This window comes from Coregonus lavaretus (assembly GCF_964263955.1).
Source record: "Coregonus lavaretus genome assembly, chromosome: 18".
In the NCBI taxonomy this organism is placed as follows: domain Eukaryota; kingdom Metazoa; phylum Chordata; class Actinopteri; order Salmoniformes; family Salmonidae; genus Coregonus; species Coregonus lavaretus.
Genome location: NC_140005.1, coordinates 305,943 through 329,924, shown reverse-complemented (window position 1 = coordinate 329,924; position 23,982 = coordinate 305,943). Strand labels below are relative to the sequence as shown.

Sequence of the window (23,982 nt, the reverse complement as noted above, 5' to 3'; positions counted from 1 at the left end):
AACACTCCACAGTGCTGAACCATGACACAGTCAACACTACACAGTGCTGAACCATGACACAGTCAACACTACACAGTGCTGAACCATGACACAGTCAACACTACACAGTGCTGAACCATGACAGTCAACACTACACAGTGCTGAACCATGACACAGTCAACACTCCACAGTGCTGAACCATGACACAGTCAACACTACACAGTGCCGAACCATGACACAGTCAACACTCCACAGTGCTGAACCATGACACAGTCAACACTCCACAGTGCTGAACCATGACACAGTCAACACTACACAGTGCCGAACCATGACACAGTCAACACTCCACAGTGCTGAACCATGACACAGTCAACACTACACAGTGCTGAACCATGACACAGTCAACACTACACAGTGCTGAACCATGACACAGTCAACACTACACAGTGCTGAACCATGACACAGTCAACACTCCACAGTGCTGAACCATGACACAGTCAACACTCCACAGTGCTGAACCATGACACAGTCAACACTACACAGTGCTGAACCATGACACAGTCAACACTACACAGTGCTGAACCATGACACAGTCAACACTACACAGTGCTGAACCATGACACAGTCAACACTACACAGTGCTGAACCATGACACAGTCAACACTCCACAGTGCTGAACCATGACACAGTCAACACTACACAGTGCCGAACCATGACACAGTCAACACTCCACAGTGCTGAACCATGACACAGTCAACACTCCACAGTGCTGAACCATTACACAGTCAACACTACACAGTGCCGAACCATGACACAGTCAACACTACACAGTGCTGAACCATGACACAGTCAACACTCCACAGTGCCGAACCATGACACAGTCAACACTACACAGTGCTGAACCATGACACAGTCAACACTACACAGTGCCGAACCATGACACAGTCAACACTACACAGTGCTGAACCATGACACAGTCAACACTACACAGTGCTGAACCATTACACAGTCAACACTCCACAGTGCTGAACCATGACACAGTCAACACTACACAGTGCTGAACCATGACACAGTCAACAATACACAGTGCCGAACCATGACACAGTCAACACTACACAGTGCTGAACCATGACACAGTCAACACTACACAGTGCTGAACCATGACACAGTAAACACTCCACAGTGCTGAACCATGACACAGTCAACACTCCACAGTGCTGAACCATGACACAGTCAACACTACACAGTGCCGAACCATGACACAGTCAACACTACACAGTGCTGAACCATGACACAGTCAACACTACACAGTGCTGAACCATGACACAGTCAACACTCCACAGTGCTGAACCATGACACAGTCAACACTCCACAGTGCTGAACCATGATACAGTCAACACTACACAGTGCTGAACCATGACACAGTCAACACTACACAGTGCCGAACCATGACACAGTCAACACTACACAGTGCCGAACCATGACACAGTCAACACTACACAGTGCTGAACCATGATACAGTCAACACTACACAGTGCCGAACCATGACACAGTCAACACTACACAGTGCTGAACCATGACACAGTCAACACTACACAGTGCCGAACCATGACACAGTCAACACTACACAGTGCTGAACCATGACACAGTCAACACTACACAGTGCTGAACCATGACACAGTCAACACTCCACAGTGCTGAACCATGACACAGTCAACACTCCACAGTGCTGAACCATGACACAGTCAACACTACACAGTGCTCTGTCCAGTAGTAGTTGAGGGGGTGAATCTACTGACCCATCTGAGAGAACTGGTGGTTGATGAGCTCCAGCCAGGCCACGTCAGTGTCGTTGAGGTCGTATCGACACGTCCCCTCAGCCAGGGTCTGGATGTCCACGTACCCCAGCGCCCCTGAACACCCCGAACGGATCCACTTCTTGGGCTTGGAGAACATCACCTCCGTTCCCTTCTCAGCCACTCCCCTACGGAGCAGAGACACGACTATGAAGTAAGATATGACCATAGAACAGAGATAGTTAGATATGACTAGAGAGCAGAGATATATATCACAAGAGAGCAGAGATAGTTAGATATGACTAGAGAGCAGAGATAGTTAGATATGACCATAGAACAGAGATAGTTAGATATGACTAGAGAGCAGAGATATATATCACAAGAGAGCAGAGATAGTTAGATATGACCATAGAACAGAGATAGTTAGATATGACTAGAGAGCAGAGATATATCACTAGAGAGCAGAGATAGTTAGATATGACTAGAGAGCAGAGATAGTTAGATATGACTAGAGAGCAGAGATAGTTAGATATGACTAGAGAGCAGAGATAGTTAGATATGACTAGAGAGCAGAGATAGTTAGATATGACTAGAGAGCAGAGATAGTTAGATATGACTAGAGAGCAGAGATAGTTAGATATCACTAGAGAGCAGAGATAGTTAGATATGACTAGAGAGCAGAGATAGTTAGATATGACTAGAGAGCAGAGATATATCACAAGAGAGCAGAGATAGTTAGATATGACTAGAGAGCAGAGATAGTTAGATATGACTAGAGAGCAGAGATAGTTAGATATGACTAGAGAGCAGAGATAGTTAGATATGACTAGAGAGCAGAGATAGTTAGATATGACTAGAGAGCAGAGATAGTTAGATATGACTAGAGAGCAGAGATATATATCACTAGAGAGCAGAGATAGTTAGATATGACCATAGAACAGAGATAGTTAAGATATGACTAGAGAGCAGAGATATATCACTAGAGAGCAGAGATAGTTAGATATCACTAGAGAGCAGAGATATATATCACTAGAGAGCAGAGATAGTTAGATATGACTAGAGAGCAGAGATAGTTAGATATGACTAGAGAGCAGAGATATATATCACAAGAGAGCAGAGATAGTTAGATATGACCATAGAACAGAGATAGTTAGATATGACTAGAGAGCAGAGATAGTTAGATATGACTAGAGAGCAGAGATAGTTAGATATCACTAGAGAGCAGAGATAGTTAGATATGACTAGAGAGCAGAGATAGTTAGATATGACTAGAGAGCAGAGATATATATCACTAGAGAGCAGAGATAGTTAGATATGACCATAGAACAGAGATAGTTAGATATGACTAGAGAGCAGAGATATATATCACTAGAGAGCAGAGATAGTTAGATATGACTAGAGAGCAGAGATATATATCACTAGAGAGCAGAGATAGTTAGATATGACCATAGAACAGAGATAGTTAAGATATGACTAGAGAGCAGAGATATATATCACAAGAGAGCAGAGATAGTTAGATATGACCATAGAACAGAGATAGTTAGATATGACTAGAGAGCAGAGATATATCACTAGAGAGCAGAGATAGTTAGATATGACTAGAGAGCAGAGATAGATATCACTAGAGAGCAGAGATAGTTAGATATGACCATAGAACAGAGATAGTTAGATATGACTAGAGAGCAGAGATATATATCACTAGAGAGCAGAGATAGTTAGATATGACTAGAGAGCAGAGATAGATATCACTAGAGAGCAGAGATAGTTAGATATGACTAGAGAGCAGAGATAGTTAGATATGACTAGAGAGCAGAGATATATATCACTAGAGAGCAGAGATAGTTAGATATGACCATAGAACAGAGATAGTTAAGATATGACTAGAGAGCAGAGATATATCACTAGAGAGCAGAGATAGTTAGATATCACTAGAGAGCAGAGATATATATCACTAGAGAGCAGAGATAGTTAGATATGACTAGAGAGCAGAGATATATATCACAAGAGAGCAGAGATAGTTAGATATGACCATAGAACAGAGATAGTTAAGATATGACTAGAGAGCAGACATATATATCACAAGAGAGCAGAGATAGTTAGATATGACCATAGAACAGAGATAGTTAGATATGACTAGAGAGCAGAGATATATCACTAGAGAGCAGAGATAGTTAGATATGACTAGAGAGCAGAGATAGATAACACTAGAGAGCAGAGATAGTTAGATATGACCATAGAACAGAGATAGTTAGATATGACTAGAGAGCAGAGATATATATCACTAGAGAGCAGAGATAGTTAGATATGACTAGAGAGCAGAGATAGTTAGATATGACTAGAGAGCAGAGATAGTTAGATATGACTAGAGAGCAGAGATAGTTAGATATGACTAGAGAGCAGAGATATATATCACTAGAGAGCAGAGATAGTTAGATATGACTAGAGAGCAGAGATAGTTAGATATGACTAGAGAGCAGAGATATATATCACTAGAGAGCAGAGATAGTTAGATATGACTAGAGAGCAGAGATAGTTAGATATGACTAGAGAGCAGAGATAGTTAGATATCACTAGAGAGCAGAGATAGTTAGATATGACTAGAGAGCAGAGATAGTTAGATATGACTAGAGAGCAGAGATAGATATCACTAGAGAGCAGAGATAGTTAGATATGACTAGAGAGCAGAGATAGTTAGATATGACTAGAGAGCAGAGATATATATCACTAGAGAGCAGAGATAGTTAGATATGACTAGAGAGCAGAGATAGATATCATTAGAGAGCAGAGATAGTTAGATATGACTAGAGAGCAGAGATAGTTAGATATGACTAGAGAGCAGAGATATATATCACTAGAGAGCAGAGATAGTTAGATATGACTAGAGAGCAGAGATAGTTAGATATGACTAGAGAGCAGAGATAGTTAGATATGACCATAGAACAGAGATAGTTAAGATATGACTAGAGAGCAGAGATATATATCACTAGAGAGCAGAGATAGTTAGATATGACTAGAGAGCAGAGATAGTTAGATATGACTAGAGAGCAGAGATAGTTAGATATGACTAGAGAGCAGAGATATATATCACTAGAGAGCAGAGATAGTTAGATATGACTAGAGAGCAGAGATAGTTAGATATGACTAGAGAGCAGAGATAGTTAAGATATGACTAGAGAGCAGAGATATATATCACTAGAGAGCAGAGATAGTTAGATATGACTAGAGAGCAGAGATAGTTAGATATGACTAGAGAGCAGAGATAGTTAGATATGACTAGAGAGCAGAGATAGTTAGATATGACTAGAGAGCAGAGATAGTTAGATATGACTAGAGAGCAGAGATAGTTAGATATGACCATAGAACAGAGATAGTTAAGATATGACTAGAGAGCAGAGATATATATCACTAGAGAGCAGAGATAGTTAGATATGACTAGAGAGCAGAGATAGTTAGATATGACTAGAGAGCAGAGATATATATCACTAGAGAGCAGAGATAGTTAGATATGACTAGAGAGCAGAGATAGTTAGATATGACTAGAGAGCAGAGATAGTTAAGATATGACTAGAGAGCAGAGATATATATCACTAGAGAGCAGAGATAGTTAGATATGACTAGAGAGCAGAGATAGTTAGATATGACTAGAGAGCAGAGATAGTTAGATATGACTAGAGAGCAGAGATAGTTAGATATGACTAGAGAGCAGAGATAGTTAGATATGACTAGAGAGCAGAGATAGTTAGATATGACTAGAGAGCAGAGATAGTTAGATATGACTAGAGAGCAGAGATAGTTAGATATGACTAGAGAGCAGAGATAGTTAGATATGACTAGAGAGCAGAGATAGTTAGATATGACTAGAGAGCAGAGAAAGTTAGATATGACCATAGAACAGAGATAGTTAAGATATGACTAGAGAGCAGAGATATATATCACTAGAGAGCAGAGATAGTTAGATATGACTAGAGAACAGAGATATATATCACTAGAGAGCAGAGATAGTTAGATATGACTAGAGAGCAGAGATAGTTAGATATGACTAGAGAGCAGAGATATATATCACTAGAGAGCAGAGATAGTTAGATATGACTAGAGAGCAGAGATATATATCACTAGAGAGCAGAGATAGTTAGATATGACTAGAGAGCAGAGATAGTTAGATATGACTAGAGAGCAGAGATAGTTAGATATGACTAGAGAGCAGAGATATATATCACTAGAGAGCAGAGATAGTTAGATATGACTAGAGAGCAGAGATAGTTAGATATGACTAGAGAGCAGAGATATATCACTAGAGAGCAGAGATAGTTAGATATGACTAGAGAGCAGAGATAGTTAGATATGACTAGAGAGCAGAGATAGTTAGATATGACTAGAGAGCAGAGATAGTTAGATATGACTAGAGAGCAGAGATATATATCACTAGAGAGCAGAGATAGTTAGATATGACTAGAGAGCAGAGATAGTTAGATATGACCATAGAACAGAGATAGTTAAGATATGACTAGAGAGCAGAGATATATATCACTAGAGAGCAGAGATAGTTAGATATGACTAGAGAGCAGAGATAGTTAGATATGACTAGAGAGCAGAGATATATATCACTAGAGAGCAGAGATAGTTAGATATGACTAGAGAGCAGAGATATATATCACTAGAGAGCAGAGATAGTTAGATATGACCATAGAACAGAGATAGTTAGATATGACTAGAGAGCAGAGATATATATCACTAGAGAGCAGAGATAGTTAGATATGACTAGAGAGCAGAGATAGTTAGATATGACTAGAGAGCAGAGATAGTTAGATATGACTAGAGAGCAGAGATAGTTAGATATGACTAGAGAGCAGAGATAGTTAGATATGACTAGAGAGCAGAGATAGTTAGATATGACTAGAGAGCAGAGATATATATCACTAGAGAGCAGAGATAGTTAGATATGACTAGAGAGCAGAGATAGTTAGATATGACTAGAGAGCAGAGATAGTTAGATATGACTAGAGAGCAGAGATAGTTAGATATGACTAGAGAGCAGAGATAGTTAGATATGACCATAGAACAGAGATAGTTAAGATATGACTAGAGAGCAGAGATATATATCACTAGAGAGCAGAGATAGTTAGATATGACTAGAGAGCAGAGATAGTTAGATATGACTAGAGAGCAGAGATATATCACTAGAGAGCAGAGATAGTTAGATATGACTAGAGAGCAGAGATAGTTAGATATGACTAGAGAGCAGAGATATATATCACTAGAGAGCAGAGATAGTTAGATATGACTAGAGAGCAGAGATAGTTAGATATGACTAGAGAGCAGAGATAGTTAGATATGACTAGAGAGCAGAGAAAGTTAGATATGACCATAGAACAGAGATAGTTAAGATATGACTAGAGAGCAGAGATATATATCACTAGAGAGCAGAGATAGTTAGATATGACTAGAGAGCAGAGATAGTTAGATATGACTAGAGAGCAGAGATATATATCACTAGAGAGCAGAGATAGTTAGATATCACTAGAGAGCAGAGATAGTTAGATATGACTAGAGAGCAGAGATAGTTAGATATGACTAGAGAGCAGAGATAGTTAGATATGACTAGAGAGCAGAGATAGTTAGATATGACTAGAGAACAGAGATATATCACTAGAGAGCAGAGATAGTTAGATATGACTAGAGAACAGAGATAGTTAGATATGACTAGAGAGCAGAGATAGTTAGATATGACTAGAGAGCAGAGATATATCACTAGAGAGCAGAGATAGTTAGATATGACTAGAGAGCAGAGATAGTTAGATATCACTAGAGAGCAGAGATATATATCACTAGAGAGCAGAGATAGTTAGATATCACTAGAGAGCAGAGATAGTTAGATATGACTAGAGAGCAGAGATAGTTAGATATGACCATAGAACAGAGATAGTTAAGATATGACTAGAGATCAGAGATATATATCACTAGAGAGCAGAGATAGTTAGATATGACTAGAGAGCAGAGATAGTTAGATATGACTAGAGAGCAGAGATAGTTAGATATGACTAGAGAGCAGAGATAGTTAGATATGACTAGAGAGCAGAGATATATATCACTAGAGAGCAGAGATAGTTAGATATGACTAGAGAGCAGAGATAGTTAGATATGACTAGAGAGCAGAGATAGTTAAGATATGACTAGAGAGCAGAGATATATATCACTAGAGAGCAGAGATAGTTAGATATGACTAGAGAGCAGAGATAGTTACATATGACTAGAGAGCAGAGATAGTTAAGATATGACTAGAGAGCAGAGATATATATCACTAGAGAGCAGAGATAGTTAGATATGACTAGAGAGCAGAGATAGTTAGATATGACTAGAGAGCAGAGATAGTTAGATATGACTAGAGAGCAGAGATAGTTAGATATGACTAGAGAGCAGAGATAGTTAGATATGACTAGAGAGCAGAGATAGTTAGATATGACTAGAGAGCAGAGATAGTTAGATATGACTAGAGAGCAGAGATAGTTAGATATGACTAGAGAGCAGAGATAGTTAGATATGACTAGAGAGCAGAGATAGTTAGATATGACTAGAGAGCAGAGATATATATCACTAGAGAGCAGAGATAGTTAGATATGACTAGAGAGCAGAGATAGTTAGATATGACTAGAGAGCAGAGATAGTTAGATATGACTAGAGAGCAGAGAAAGTTAGATATGACCATAGAACAGAGATAGTTAAGATATGACTAGAGAGCAGAGATATATATCACTAGAGAGCAGAGATAGTTAGATATGACTAGAGAGCAGAGATAGTTAGATATGACTAGAGAGCAGAGATATATATCACTAGAGAGCAGAGATAGTTAGATATCACTAGAGAGTAGAGATAGTTAGATATGACTAGAGAGCAGAGATATATCACTAGAGAGCAGAGATAGTTAGATATGACTAGAGAGCAGAGATAGTTAGATATCACTAGAGAGCAGAGATATATATCACTAGAGAGCAGAGATAGTTAGATATCACTAGAGAGCAGAGATAGTTAGATATGACTAGAGAGCAGAGATAGTTAGATATGACCATAGAACAGAGATAGTTAAGATATGACTAGAGATCAGAGATATATATCACTAGAGAGCAGAGATAGTTAGATATGACTAGAGAGCAGAGATAGTTAGATATGACTAGAGAGCAGAGATAGTTAGATATGACTAGAGAGCAGAGATAGTTAGATATGACTAGAGAGCAGAGATATATATCACTAGAGAGCAGAGATAGTTAGATATGACTAGAGAGCAGAGATAGTTAGATATGACTAGAGAGCAGAGATAGTTAAGATATGACTAGAGAGCAGAGATATATATCACTAGAGAGCAGAGATAGTTAGATATGACTAGAGAGCAGAGATAGTTAAGATATGACTAGAGAGCAGAGATATATCACTAGAGAGCAGAGATAGTTAGATATGACTAGAGAGCAGAGATAGTTAGATATGACTAGAGAGCAGAGATAGTTAGATATGACTAGAGAGCAGAGATAGTTAGATATGACTAGAGAGCAGAGATAGTTAGATATGACTAGAGAGCAGAGATAGTTAGATATGACTAGAGAGCAGAGATAGTTAGATATGACTAGAGAGCAGAGATAGTTAGATATGACTAGAGAGCAGAGATAGTTAGATATGACTAGAGAGCAGAGATAGTTAGATATGACTAGAGAGCAGAGATATATATCACTAGAGAGCAGAGATAGTTAGATATGACTAGAGAGCAGAGATAGTTAGATATGACCATAGAACAGAGATAGTTAAGATATGACTAGAGAGCAGAGATATATATCACTAGAGAGCAGAGATAGTTAGATATGACTAGAGAGCAGAGATAGTTAGATATGACTAGAGAGCAGAGAAAGTTAGATATGACCATAGAACAGAGATAGTTAAGATATGAGTAGAGAGCAGAGATATATATCACTAGAGAGCAGAGATAGTTAGATATGACTAGAGAGCAGAGATATATATCACTAGAGAGCAGAGATAGTTAGATATGACTAGAGAGCAGAGATATATATCACTAGAGAGCAGAGATAGTTAGATATGACTAGAGAGCAGAGATATATATCACTAGAGAGCAGAGATAGTTAGATATGACTAGAGAGCAGAGATAGTTAGATATGACTAGAGAGCAGAGATATATATCACTAGAGAGCAGAGATAGTTAGATATGACTAGAGAGCAGAGATAGTTAGATATGACTAGAGAGCAGAGATAGTTAGATATGACTAGAGAGCAGAGATAGTTAGATATGACTAGAGAGCAGAGATATATATCACTAGAGAGCAGAGATAGTTAGATATGACTAGAGAGCAGAGATAGTTAGATATGACTAGAGAGCAGAGATAGTTAGATATGACTAGAGAGCAGAGATATATATCACTAGAGAGCAGAGATAGTTAGATATGACTAGAGAGCAGAGATATATATCACTAGAGAGCAGAGATAGTTAGATATGACTAGAGAGCAGAGATAGTTAGATATGACTAGAGAGCAGAGATATATATCACTAGAGAGCAGAGATAGTTAGATATGACCATAGAACAGAGATAGTTAGATATGACTAGAGAGCAGAGATATATATCACTAGAGAGCAGAGATAGTTAGATATGACTAGAGAGCAGAGATAGTTAGATATGACTAGAGAGCAGAGATAGATATCACTAGAGAGCAGAGATAGTTAGATATGACTAGAGAGCAGAGATAGTTAGATATGACTAGAGAGCAGAGATAGTTAGATATGACTAGAGAGCAGAGATAGTTAGATATCACTAGAGAGCAGAGATAGTTAGATATGACTAGAGAGCAGAGATATATATCACTAGAGAGCAGAGATAGTTAGATATGACTAGAGAGCAGAGATAGTTAGATATGACTAGAGAGCAGAGATAGATATCACTAGAGAGCAGAGATAGTTAGATATGACTAGAGAGCAGAGATAGTTAGATATGACTAGAGAGCAGAGATAGTTAGATATCACTAGAGAGCAGAGATAGTTAGATATGACTAGAGAGCAGAGATAGTTAGATATGACTAGAGAGCAGAGATATATCACTAGAGAGCAGAGATAGTTAGATATGACTAGAGAGCAGAGATAGTTAGATATGACTAGAGAGCAGAGATATATATCACTAGAGAGCAGAGATAGTTAGATATGACTAGAGAGCAGAGATAGTTAGATATGACTAGAGAGCAGAGATAGATATCACTAGAGAGCAGAGATAGTTAGATATGACTAGAGAGCAGAGATAGTTAGATATGACTAGAGAGCAGAGATAGTTAGATATCACTAGAGAGCAGAGATAGTTAGATATGACTAGAGAGCAGAGATAGTTAGATATGACTAGAGAGCAGAGATATATCACTAGAGAGCAGAGATAGTTAGATATGACTAGAGAGCAGAGATAGTTAGATATGACTAGAGAGCAGAGATATATATCACTAGAGAGCAGAGATAGTTAGATATGACTAGAGAGCAGAGATAGTTAGATATGACTAGAGAGCAGAGATAGTTAGATATGACTAGAGAGCAGAGATAGTTAGATATGACTAGAGAGCAGAGATATATATCACTAGAGAGCAGAGATAGTTAGATATGACTAGAGAGCAGAGATAGTTAGATATGACCATAGAACAGAGATAGTTAGATATGACTAGAGAGCAGAGATAGTTAGATATGACTAGAGAGCAGAGATATATATCACTAGAGAGCAGAGATAGTTAGATATGACTAGAGAGCAGAGATAGTTAGATATGACTAGAGAGCAGAGATAGTTAGATATGACTAGAGGGCAGAGATAGTTAGATATGACTAGAGAGCAGAGATAGTTAGATATGACTAGAGAGCAGAGATAGTTAAGATATGACTAGAGAGCAGAGATAGTTAGATATGACTAGAGAGCAGAGATAGTTAGATATGACTAGAGAGCAGAGATAGTTAGATATGACTAGAGAGCAGAGAAAGTTAAGATATGACTAGAGAGCAGAGATAGTTAGATATGACTAGAGAGCAGAGATAGTTAGATATGACTAGAGAGCAGAGATAGTTAGATATGACTAGAGAGCAGAGATAGTTAGATATGACCATAGAACAGAGATAGTTAGATATGACTAGAGAGCAGAGATAGTTAGATATGACTAGAGAGCAGAGATATATATCACTAGAGAGCAGAGATAGTTAGATATGACTAGAGAGCAGAGATAGTTAGATATGACTAGAGAGCAGAGATAGTTAGATATGACTAGAGGGCAGAGATAGTTAGATATGACTAGAGAGCAGAGATAGTTAGATATGACTAGAGAGCAGAGATAGTTAGATATGACTAGAGAGCAGAGATAGTTAGATATGACTAGAGAGCAGAGATATATATCACTAGAGAGCAGAGATAGTTAGATATGACTAGAGAGCAGAGATAGTCAGATATCACTAGAGAGCAGAGATAGTTAGATATGACTAGAGAGCAGAGATAGTTAGATATGACTAGAGAGCAGAGATATATCACTAGAGAGCAGAGATAGTTAGATATGACCATAGAACAGAGATAGTTAGATATGACTAGAGAGCAGAGATAGATATCACTAGAGAGCAGAGATAGTTAGATATGACTAGAGAGCAGAGATAGTTAGATATGACTAGAGAGCAGAGATAGTTAGATATGACTAGAGAGCAGAGATAGTTAGATATGACTAGAGAGCAGAGATAGTTAGATATGACTAGAGAGCAGAGATAGTTAGATATGACTAGAGAGCAGAGATAGTTAGATATGACTAGAGAGCAGAGATAGTTAGATATGACTAGAGAGCAGAGATAGTTAGATATGACTAGAGAGCAGAGATATATATCACTAGAGAGCAGAGATAGTTAGATATGACTAGAGAGCAGAGATAGTTAGATATGACCATAGAACAGAGATAGTTAGATATGACTAGAGAGCAGAGATAGTTAGATATGACTAGAGAGCAGAGATATATATCACTAGAGAGCAGAGATAGTTAGATATGACTAGAGAGCAGAGATAGTTAGATATGACTAGAGAGCAGAGATAGTTAGATATGACTAGAGGGCAGAGATAGTTAGATATGACTAGAGAGCAGAGATAGTTAGATATGACTAGAGAGCAGAGATAGTTAAGATATGACTAGAGAGCAGAGATAGTTAGATATGACTAGAGAGCAGAGATAGTTAGATATGACTAGAGAGCAGAGATAGTTAGATATGACTAGAGAGCAGAGAAAGTTAAGATATGACTAGAGAGCAGAGATAGTTAGATATGACTAGAGAGCAGAGATAGTTAGATATGACTAGAGAGCAGAGATAGTTAGATATGACTAGAGAGCAGAGATAGTTAGATATGACCATAGAACAGAGATAGTTAGATATGACTAGAGAGCAGAGATAGTTAGATATGACTAGAGAGCAGAGATATATATCACTAGAGAGCAGAGATAGTTAGATATGACTAGAGAGCAGAGATAGTTAGATATGACTAGAGAGCAGAGATAGTTAGATATGACTAGAGGGCAGAGATAGTTAGATATGACTAGAGAGCAGAGATAGTTAGATATGACTAGAGAGCAGAGATAGTTAGATATGACTAGAGAGCAGAGATAGTTAGATATGACTAGAGAGCAGAGATATATATCACTAGAGAGCAGAGATAGTTAGATATGACTAGAGAGCAGAGATAGTCAGATATCACTAGAGAGCAGAGATAGTTAGATATGACTAGAGAGCAGAGATAGTTAGATATGACTAGAGAGCAGAGATATATCACTAGAGAGCAGAGATAGTTAGATATGACCATAGAACAGAGATAGTTAGATATGACTAGAGAGCAGAGATAGATATCACTAGAGAGCAGAGATAGTTAGATATGACTAGAGAGCAGAGATAGTTAGATATGACTAGAGAGCAGAGATAGTTAGATATGACTAGAGAGCAGAGATAGTTAGATATGACTAGAGAGCAGAGATAGTTAGATATGACTAGAGAGCAGAGATAGTTAGATATGACTAGAGAGCAGAGATAGTTAGATATGACTAGAGAGCAGAGATAGTTAGATATGACTAGAGAGCAGAGATAGTTAGATATAACTAGAGAGCAGAGATAGTTAGATATGACTAGAGAGCAGAGATAGTTAGATATGACTAGAGAGCAGAGATAGTTAGATATAACTAGAGAGCAGAGATAGTTAGATATGACCATAGAACAGAGATAGTTAAGATATGACTAGAGAGCAGAGATATATATCACTAGAGAGCAGAGATAGTTAGATATTACTAGAGAGCAGAGATAGTTAGATATGACTAGAGAGCAGAGATATATCACTAGAGAGCAGAGATAGTTAGATATGACTAGAGAGCAGAGATAGTTAGATATGACTAGAGAGCAGAGATAGTTAGATATGACTAGAGAGCAGAGATAGTTAGATATGACTAGAGAGCAGAGATAGTTAGATATGACTAGAGAGCAGAGATAGTTAGATATGACCATAGAACAGAGATAGTTAAGATATGACTAGAGAGCAGAGATATATATCACTAGAGAGCAGAGATAGTTAGATATGACTAGAGAGCAGAGATAGTTAGATATGACTAGAGAGCAGAGATATATCACTAGAGAGCAGAGATAGTTAGATATGACTAGAGAGCAGAGATAGTTAGATATGACTAGAGAGCAGAGATATATATCACTAGAGAGCAGAGATAGTTAGATATGACTAGAGAGCAGAGATAGTTAGATATGACTAGAGAGCAGAGATAGTTAGATATGACCATAGAACAGAGATAGTTAAGATATGACTAGAGAGCAGAGATATATATCACTAGAGAGCAGAGATAGTTAGATATGACTAGAGAGCAGAGATATATATCACTAGAGAGCAGAGATAGTTAGATATGACTAGAGAGCAGAGATAGGTAGATATGACCATAGAACAGAGATAGTTAAGATATGACTAGAGAGCAGAGATATATATCACTAGAGAGCAGAGATAGTTAGATATGACTAGAGAGCAGAGATAGTTAGATATGACTAGAGAGCAGAGATATATATCACTAGAGAGCAGAGATAGTTAGATATGACTAGAGAGCAGAGATAGTTAGTTATGACTAGAGAGCAGAGATAGTTAGATATGACTAGAGAGCAGAGATAGTTAGATATGACTAGAGAGCAGAGATAGTTAGATATGACCATAGAACAGAGATAGTTAAGATATGACTAGAGAGCAGAGATATATATCACTAGAGAGCAGAGATAGTTAGATATGACTAGAGAGCAGAGGTAGTTAGATATGACTAGAGAGCAGAGATATATATCACTAGAGAGCAGAGATAGTTAGATATGACTAGAGAGCAGAGATAGTTAGATATGACTAGAGAGCAGAGATAGTTAGATATGACTAGAGAGCAGAGATAGTTAGATATGACCATAGAACAGAGATAGTTAGATATGACTAGAGAGCAGAGATAGTTAGATATGACCATAGAACAGAGGTAGTTAGATATGACTAGAGAGCAGAGATAGTTAGATATGACTAGAGAGCAGAGATAGTTAGATATCACTAGAGAGCAGAGATAGTTAGATATGACTAGAGAGCAGAGATAGTTAGATATGACTAGAGAGCAGAGATAGTTAGATATGACTAGAGAGCAGAGATAGTTAGATATGACTAGAGAGCAGAGATATATATCACTAGAGAGCAGAGATAGTTAGATATGACTAGAGAGCAGAGATAGTTAGATATGACTAGAGAGCAGAGATAGATATCACTAGAGAGCAGAGATAGTTAGATATGACTAGAGAGCAGAGATAGTTAGATATGACTAGAGAGCAGAGATAGTTAGATATGACTAGAGAGCAGAGATAGTTAGATATCACTAGAGAGCAGAGATAGTTAGATATGACTAGAGAGCAGAGATAGTTAGATATGACTAGAGAGCAGAGATATATATCACTAGAGAGCAGAGATAGTTAGATATGACTAGAGAGCAGAGATAGTTAGATATGACTAGAGAGCAGAGATAGTTAGATATGACTAGAGAGCAGAGATAGTTAGATATGACTAGAGAGCAGAGATAGTTAGATATGACTAGAGAGCAGAGATATATATCACTAGAGAGCAGAGATAGTTAGATATGACTAGAGAGCAGAGATAGTTAGATATGACTAGAGAGCAGAGATATATATCACTAGAGAGCAGAGATAGTTAGATATGACTAGAGAGCAGAGATAGTTAGATATGACTAGAGAGCAGAGATATATATCACTAGAGAGCAGAGATAGTTAGATATGACTAGAGAGCAGAGATAGTTAGATATGACTAGAGAGCAGAGATAGTTAGATATGACCATAGAACAGAGATAGTTAGATATGACTAGAGAGCAGAGATAGTTAGATATGACTAGAGAGCAGAGATAGTTAGATATGACTAGAGAGCAGAGATAGTTAGATATGACTAGAGAGCAGAGATAGTTAGATATGACTAGAGAGCAGAGATAGTTAGATATGACTAGAGAGCAGAGATAGTTAGATATGACTAGAGAGCAGAGATAGTTAGATATGACTAGAGAGCAGAGATAGTTAGATATGACTAGAGAGCAGAGATAGTTAGATATGACTAGAGAGCAGAGATAGTTAGATATGACTAGAGAGCAGAGATAGTTAGATATGACTAGAGAGCAGAGATAGTTAGATATGACTAGAGAGCAGAGATATATATCACTAGAGAGCAGAGATAGTTAGATATGACTAGAGAGCAGAGATAGTTAGATATGACTAGAGAGCAGAGATAGTTAGATATGACTAGAGAGCAGAGATAGTTAGATATGACTAGAGAGCAGAGATAGTTAGATATGACTAGAGAGCAGAGATAGTTAGATATGACTAGAGGGCAGAGATAGTTAGATATGACTAGAGAGCAGAGATAGTTAGATATGACTAGAGAGCAGAGATAGTTAGATATGACTAGAGAGCAGAGATAGTTAGATATGACTAGAGGGCAGAGATAGTTAGATATGACTAGAGAGCAGAGATAGTTAGATATGACCATAGAACAGAGATAGTTAGATATGACTAGAGAGCAGAGATATATATCACTAGAGAGCAGAGATAGTTAGATATGACTAGAGAGCAGAGATAGATATCACTAGAGAGCAGAGATAGTTAGATATGACTAGAGAGCAGAGATAGTCAGATATCACTAGAGAGCAGAGATAGTTAGATATGACTAGAGAGCAGAGATAGTTAGATATGACTAGAGAGCAGAGATATATCACTAGAGAGCAGAGATAGTTAGATATGACTAGAGAGCAGAGATAGTTAGATATGACTAGAGAGCAGAGATAGATATCACTAGAGAGCAGAGATAGTTAGATATGACTAGAGAGCAGAGATATATATCACTAGAGAGCAGAGATAGTTAGATATGACTAGAGAGCAGAGATAGTTAGATATGACTAGAGAGCAGAGATAGTTAGATATGACTAGAGAGCAGAGATATATCACTAGAGAGCAGAGATAGTTAGATATGACTAGAGAGCAGAGATAGTTAGATATGACTAGAGAGCAGAGATAGTTAGATATGACTAGAGAGCAGAGATAGTTAGATATGACTAGAGAGCAGAGATATATATCACTAGAGAGCAGAGATAGTTAGATATGACTAGAGAGCAGAGATAGTTAGATATGACTAGAGAGCAGAGATAGTTAGATATGACTAGAGAGCAGAGATAGTTAGATATGACTAGAGAGCAGAGATATATATCACTAGAGAGCAGAGATAGTTAGATATGACTAGAGAGCAGAGATATATATCACTAGAGAGCAGAGATAGTTAGATATGACTAGAGAGCAGAGATAGTTAGATATGACTAGAGAGCAGAGATAGTTAGATATGACTAGAGAGCAGAGATAGTTAGATATGACTAGAGAGCAGAGATATATATCACTAGAGAGCAGAGATAGTTAGATATGACCATAGAACAGAGATAGTTAGATATGACTAGAGAGCAGAGATATATATCACTAGAGAGCAGAGATAGTTAGATATGACTAGAGAGCAGAGATAGTTAGATATGACTAGAGAGCAGAGATAGTTAGATATAACTAGAGAGCAGAGATAGTTAGATATGACCATAGAACAGAGATAGTTAAGATATGACTAGAGAGCAGAGATATATATCACTAGAGAGCAGAGATAGTTAGATATTACTAGAGAGCAGAGATAGTTAGATATGACTAGAGAGCAGAGATATATCACTAGAGAGCAGAGATAGTTAGATATGACTAGAGAGCAGAGATAGTTAGATATGACTAGAGAGCAGAGATAGTTAGATATGACTAGAGAGCAGAGATATATATCACTAGAGAGCAGAGATAGTTAGATATGACTAGAGAGCAGAGATAGTTAGATATGACTAGAGAGCAGAGATAGTTAGATATGACTAGAGAGCAGAGATATATATCACTAGAGAGCAGAGATAGTTAGATATGACTAGAGAGCAGAGATAGTTAGATATGACCATAGAACAGAGATAGTTAGATATGACTAGAGAGCAGAGATATATATCACTAGAGAGCAGAGATAGTTAGATATGACCATAGAACAGAGATAGTTAGATATGACTAGAGAGCAGAGATATATCACTAGAGAGCAGAGATATATATCACTAGAGAGCAGAGATAGTTAGATATGACTAGAGAGCAGAGATAGTTAGATATGACTAGAGAGCAGAGATATATATCACTAGAGAGCAGAGATAGTTAGATATGACCATAGAACAGAGATAGTTAGATATGACTAGAGAGCAGAGATATATCACTAGAGAGCAGAGATATATATCACTAGAGAGCAGAGATATATATCACTAGAGAGCAGAGATAGTTAGATATGACTAGAGAGCAGAGATAGTTAGATATGACTAGAGAGCAGAGATAGTTAGAAATGACTAGAGAGCAGAGATATATCACTAGAGAGCAGAGATAGTTAGATATGACTAGAGAGCAGAGATAGTTAGATATGACCATAGAACAGAGATAGTTAAGATATGACTAGAGAGCAGAGATATATATCACTAGAGAGCAGAGATAGTTAGATATGACTAGAGAGCAGAGATAGTTAGATATGACCATAGAACAGAGATAGTTAAGATATGACTAGAGAGCAGAGATATATCACTAGAGAGCAGAGATAGTTAGATATCACTAGAGAGCAGAGATATATATCACTAGAGAGCAGAGATAGTTAAGATATGACTAGAGAGCAGAGATATATATCACTAGAGAGCAGAGATAGTTAGATATGACTAGAGAGCAGAGATAGTTAGATATGACTAGAGAGCAGAGATATATATCACTAGAGAGCAGAGATAGTTAGATATGACTAGAGAGCAGAGATAGTTAGATATGACTAGAGAGCAGAGATAGTTAGATATGACTAGAGAGCAGAGATAGTTAGATATGACTAGAGAGCAGAGATAGTTAGATATGACTAGAGAGCAGAGATAGTTAGATATGACTAGAGAGCAGAGATATATAACACTAGAGAGCAGAGATAGTTAGATATGACTAGAGAGCAGAGATAGTTAGATATGACTAGAGAGCAGAGATAGTTAGATATGACTAGAGAGCAGAGATAGTTAGATATGACTAGAGAGCAGAGATAGTTAGATATGACTAGAGAGCAGAGATAGTTAGATATGACTAGAGAGCAGAGATAGTTAGATATGACTAGAGAGCAGAGATATATATCACTAGAGAGCAGAGATAGTTAGATATGACTAGAGAGCAGAGATAGTTAGATATGACTAGAGAGCAGAGATAGTTAGATATGACTAGAGAGCAGAGATAGTTAGATATGACTAGAGAGCAGAGATAGTTAGATATGACTAGAGAGCAGAGATAGTTAGATATGACTAGAGAGCAGAGATAGTTAGATATGACTAGAGAGCAGAGATATATCACTAGAGAGCAGAGATAGTTAGATATGACTAGAGAGCAGAGATAGTTAGTTATGACTAGAGAGCAGAGATATATCACTAGAGAGCAGAGATAGTTAGATATCACTAGAGAGCAGAGATAGTTAGATATGACTAGAGAGCAGAGATAGTTAGATATGACTAGAGAGCAGAGATAGTTAGATATGACCATAGAACAGAGATAGTTAAGATATGACTAGAGAGCAGAGATATATATCACTAGAGAGCAGAGATAGTTAGATATGACTAGAGAGCAGAGATAGTTAGATATGACTAGAGAGCAGAGATAGTTAGATATGACTAGAGAGCAGAGATAGTTAGATATGACTAGAGAGCAGAGATAGTTAGATATGACTAGAGAGCAGAGATAGTTAGATATGACTAGAGAGCAGAGATAGTTAGATATGACTAGAGAGCAGAGATAGTTAGATATGACTAGAGAGCAGAGATAGTTAGATATGACTAGAGAGCAGAGATAGTTAGATATGACTAGAGAGCAGAGATAGTTAGATATGACTAGAGAGCAGAGATAGTTAGATATGACTAGAGAGCAGAGATAGTTAGATATGACTAGAGAGCAGAGATAGTTAGATATGACTAGAGAGCAGAGATAGTTAGATATGACTAGAGAGCAGAGATAGTTAGATATGACTAGAGAGCAGAGATAGTTAGATATGACTAGAGAGCATAGATAGTTAGATATGACTAGAGAGCAGAGATATATATCACTAGAGAGCAGAGATAGTTAGATATGACTAGAGAGCAGAGATAGTTAGATATGACTAGAGAGCAGAGATAGTTAGATATGACTAGAGAGCAGAGATAGTTAGATATGACTAGAGAGCAGAGATAGTTAGATATGACTAGAGAGCAGAGATAGTTAGATATGACTAGAGAGCAGAGATAGTTAGATATGACTAGAGAGCAGAGATATATCACTAGAGAGCAGAGATAGTTAGATATGACTAGAGAACAGAGATAGTTAGATATGACTAGAGAGCAGAGATAGATATCACTAGAGAGCAGAGATAGTTAGATATGACTAGAGAGCAGAGATAGTTAGATATGACTAGAGAGCAGAGATAGTTAGATATGACTAGAGAGCAGAGATAGTTAGATATGACTAGAGAGCAGAGATAGTTAGATATGACTAGAGAGCAGAGATAGTTAGATATGACTAGAGAGCAGAGATAGATATCACTAGAGAGCAGAGATAGTTAGATATGACTAGAGAGCAGCGATAGATATCACTAGAGAGCAGAGATAGTTAGATATGAATTGAGAGCAGAGATAGTTAGATATGACCATAGAACAGAGATAGTTAGATATGACTAGAGAGCAGAGATAGTTAGATATGACTAGAGAGCAGAGATAGTTAGATATGACTAGAGAGCAGAGATATATATCACTAGAGAGCAGAGATAGTTAGATATGACCATAGAACAGAGATAGTTAGATATGACTAGAGAGCAGAGATATATATCACTAGAGAGCAGAGATAGTTAGATATGACTAGAGAGCAGAGATAGTTAGATATGACTAGAGAGCAGAGATAGTTAGATATGACTAGAGAGCAGAGATATATATCACTAGAGAGCAGAGATAGTTAGATATGACTAGAGAGCAGAGATAGTTAGATATGACTAGAGAGCAGAGATATATATCACTAGAGAGCAGAGATAGTTAGATATGACTAGAGAGCAGAGATAGTTAGTTATGACTAGAGAGCAGAGATATATATCACTAGAGAGCAGAGATAGTTAGATATGACTAGAGAGCAGAGATAGTTAGATATGACTAGAGAGCAGAGATATATATCACTAGAGAGCAGAGATAGTTAGATATGACTAGAGAGCAGAGATAGTTAGATATCACTAGAGAGCAGAGATAGTTAGATATGACTAGAGAGCAGAGATAGTTAGATATGACTAGAGAGCAGAGATATATATCACTAGAGAGCAGAGATAGTTAGATATGACTAGAGAGCAGAGATAGTTAGATATCACTAGAGAGCAGAGATAGTTAGATATGACTAGAGAGCAGAGATAGTTAGATATGACTAGAGAGCAGAGATAGTTAGATATGACTAGAGAGCAGAGATAGTTAGATATGACTAGAGAGCAGAGATATATCACTAGAGAGCAGAGATAGTTAGATATGACTAGAGAGCAGAGATATATATCACTAGAGAGCAGAGATAGTTAGATATGACTAGAGAGCAGAGATAGTTAGATATGACTAGAGAGCAGAGATATATATCACTAGAGAGCAGAGATAGTTAGATATGACCATAGAACAGAGATAGTTAGATATGACTAGAGAGCAGAGATATATCACTAGAGAGCAGAGATATATATCACTAGAGAGCAGAGATATATATCACTAGAGAGCAGAGATAGTTAGATATGACTAGAGAGCAGAGATAGTTAGATATGACTAGAGAGCAGAGATAGTTAGAAATGACTAGAGAGCAGAGATATATCACTAGAGAGCAGAGATAGTTAGATATGACTAGAGAGCAGAGATAGTTAGATATGACCATAGAACAGAGATAGTTAAGATATGACTAGAGAGCAGAGATATATATCACTAGAGAGCAGAGATAGTTAGATATGACTAGAGAGCAGAGATAGTTAGATATGACCATAGAACAGAGATAGTTAAGATATGACTAGAGAGCAGAGATATATCACTAGAGAGCAGAGATAGTTAGATATCACTAGAGAGCAGAGATATATATCACTAGAGAGCAGAGATAGTTAAGATATGACTAGAGAGCAGAGATATATATCACTAGAGAGCAGAGATAGTTAGATATGACTAGAGAGCAGAGATAGTTAGATATGACTAGAGAGCAGAGATATATATCACTAGAGAGCAGAGATAGTTAGATATGACTAGAGAGCAGAGATAGTTAGATATGACTAGAGAGCAGAGATAGTTAGATATGACTAGAGAGCAGAGATAGTTAGATATGACTAGAGAGCAGAGATAGTTAGATATGACTAGAGAGCAGAGATAGTTAGATATGACTAGAGAGCAGAGATATATAACACTAGAGAGCAGAGATAGTTAGATATGACTAGAGAGCAGAGATAGTTAGATATGACTAGAGAGCAGAGATAGTTAGATATGACTAGAGAGCAGAGATAGTTAGATATGACTAGAGAGCAGAGATAGTTAGATATGACTAGAGAGCAGAGATAGTTAGATATGACTAGAGAGCAGAGATAGTTAGATATGACTAGAGAGCAGAGATATATATCACTAGAGAGCAGAGATAGTTAGATATGACTAGAGAGCAGAGATAGTTAGATATGACTAGAGAGCAGAGATAGTTAGATATGACTAGAGAGCAGAGATAGTTAGATATGACTAGAGAGCAGAGATAGTTAGATATGACTAGAGAGCAGAGATAGTTAGATATGACTAGAGAGCAGAGATAGTTAGATATGACTAGAGAGCAGAGATATATCACTAGAGAGCAGAGATAGTTAGATATGACTAGAGAGCAGAGATAGTTAGTTATGACTAGAGAGCAGAGATATATCACTAGAGAGCAGAGATAGTTAGATATCACTAGAGAGCAGAGATAGTTAGATATGACTAGAGAGCAGAGATAGTTAGATATGACTAGAGAGCAGAGATAGTTAGATATGACCATAGAACAGAGATAGTTAAGATATGACTAGAGAGCAGAGATATATATCACTAGAGAGCAGAGATAGTTAGATATGACTAGAGAGCAGAGATAGTTAGATATGACTAGAGAGCAGAGATAGTTAGATATGACTAGAGAGCAGAGATAGTTAGATATGACTAGAGAGCAGAGATAGTTAGATATGACTAGAGAGCAGAGATAGTTAGATATGACTAGAGAGCAGAGATAGTTAGATATGACTAGAGAGCAGAGATAGTTAGATATGACTAGAGAGCAGAGATAGTTAGATATGACTAGAGAGCAGAGATAGTTAGATATGACTAGAGAGCAGAGATAGTTAGATATGACTAGAGAGCAGAGATAGTTAGATATGACTAGAGAGCAGAGATAGTTAGATATGACTAGAGAGCAGAGATAGTTAGATATGACTAGAGAGCAGAGATAGTTAGATATGACTAGAGAGCAGAGATAGTTAGATATGACTAGAGAGCAGAGATAGTTAGATATGACTAGAGAGCATAGATAGTTAGATATGAC

At 37.5% G+C, this 23,982-nt stretch overlaps 1 protein-coding gene across 2 annotated transcripts in view; it reads right to left on the bottom strand.

Moving 5' to 3' along the window:
- Positions 1-23,982, bottom strand: part of LOC311146035 (uncharacterized protein) — a 120,639-nt gene that overhangs the window by 56,359 nt on the left and 40,298 nt on the right. For both annotated transcript variants that reach the window (XM_084182477.1, XM_084182476.1), the window contains exon 5: positions 1,779-1,963. In XM_084182477.1, the coding sequence (XP_084038603.1) occupies positions 1,779-1,963 (185 nt within the window). The remainder of the gene's footprint in view (positions 1-1,778; positions 1,964-23,982) is intronic.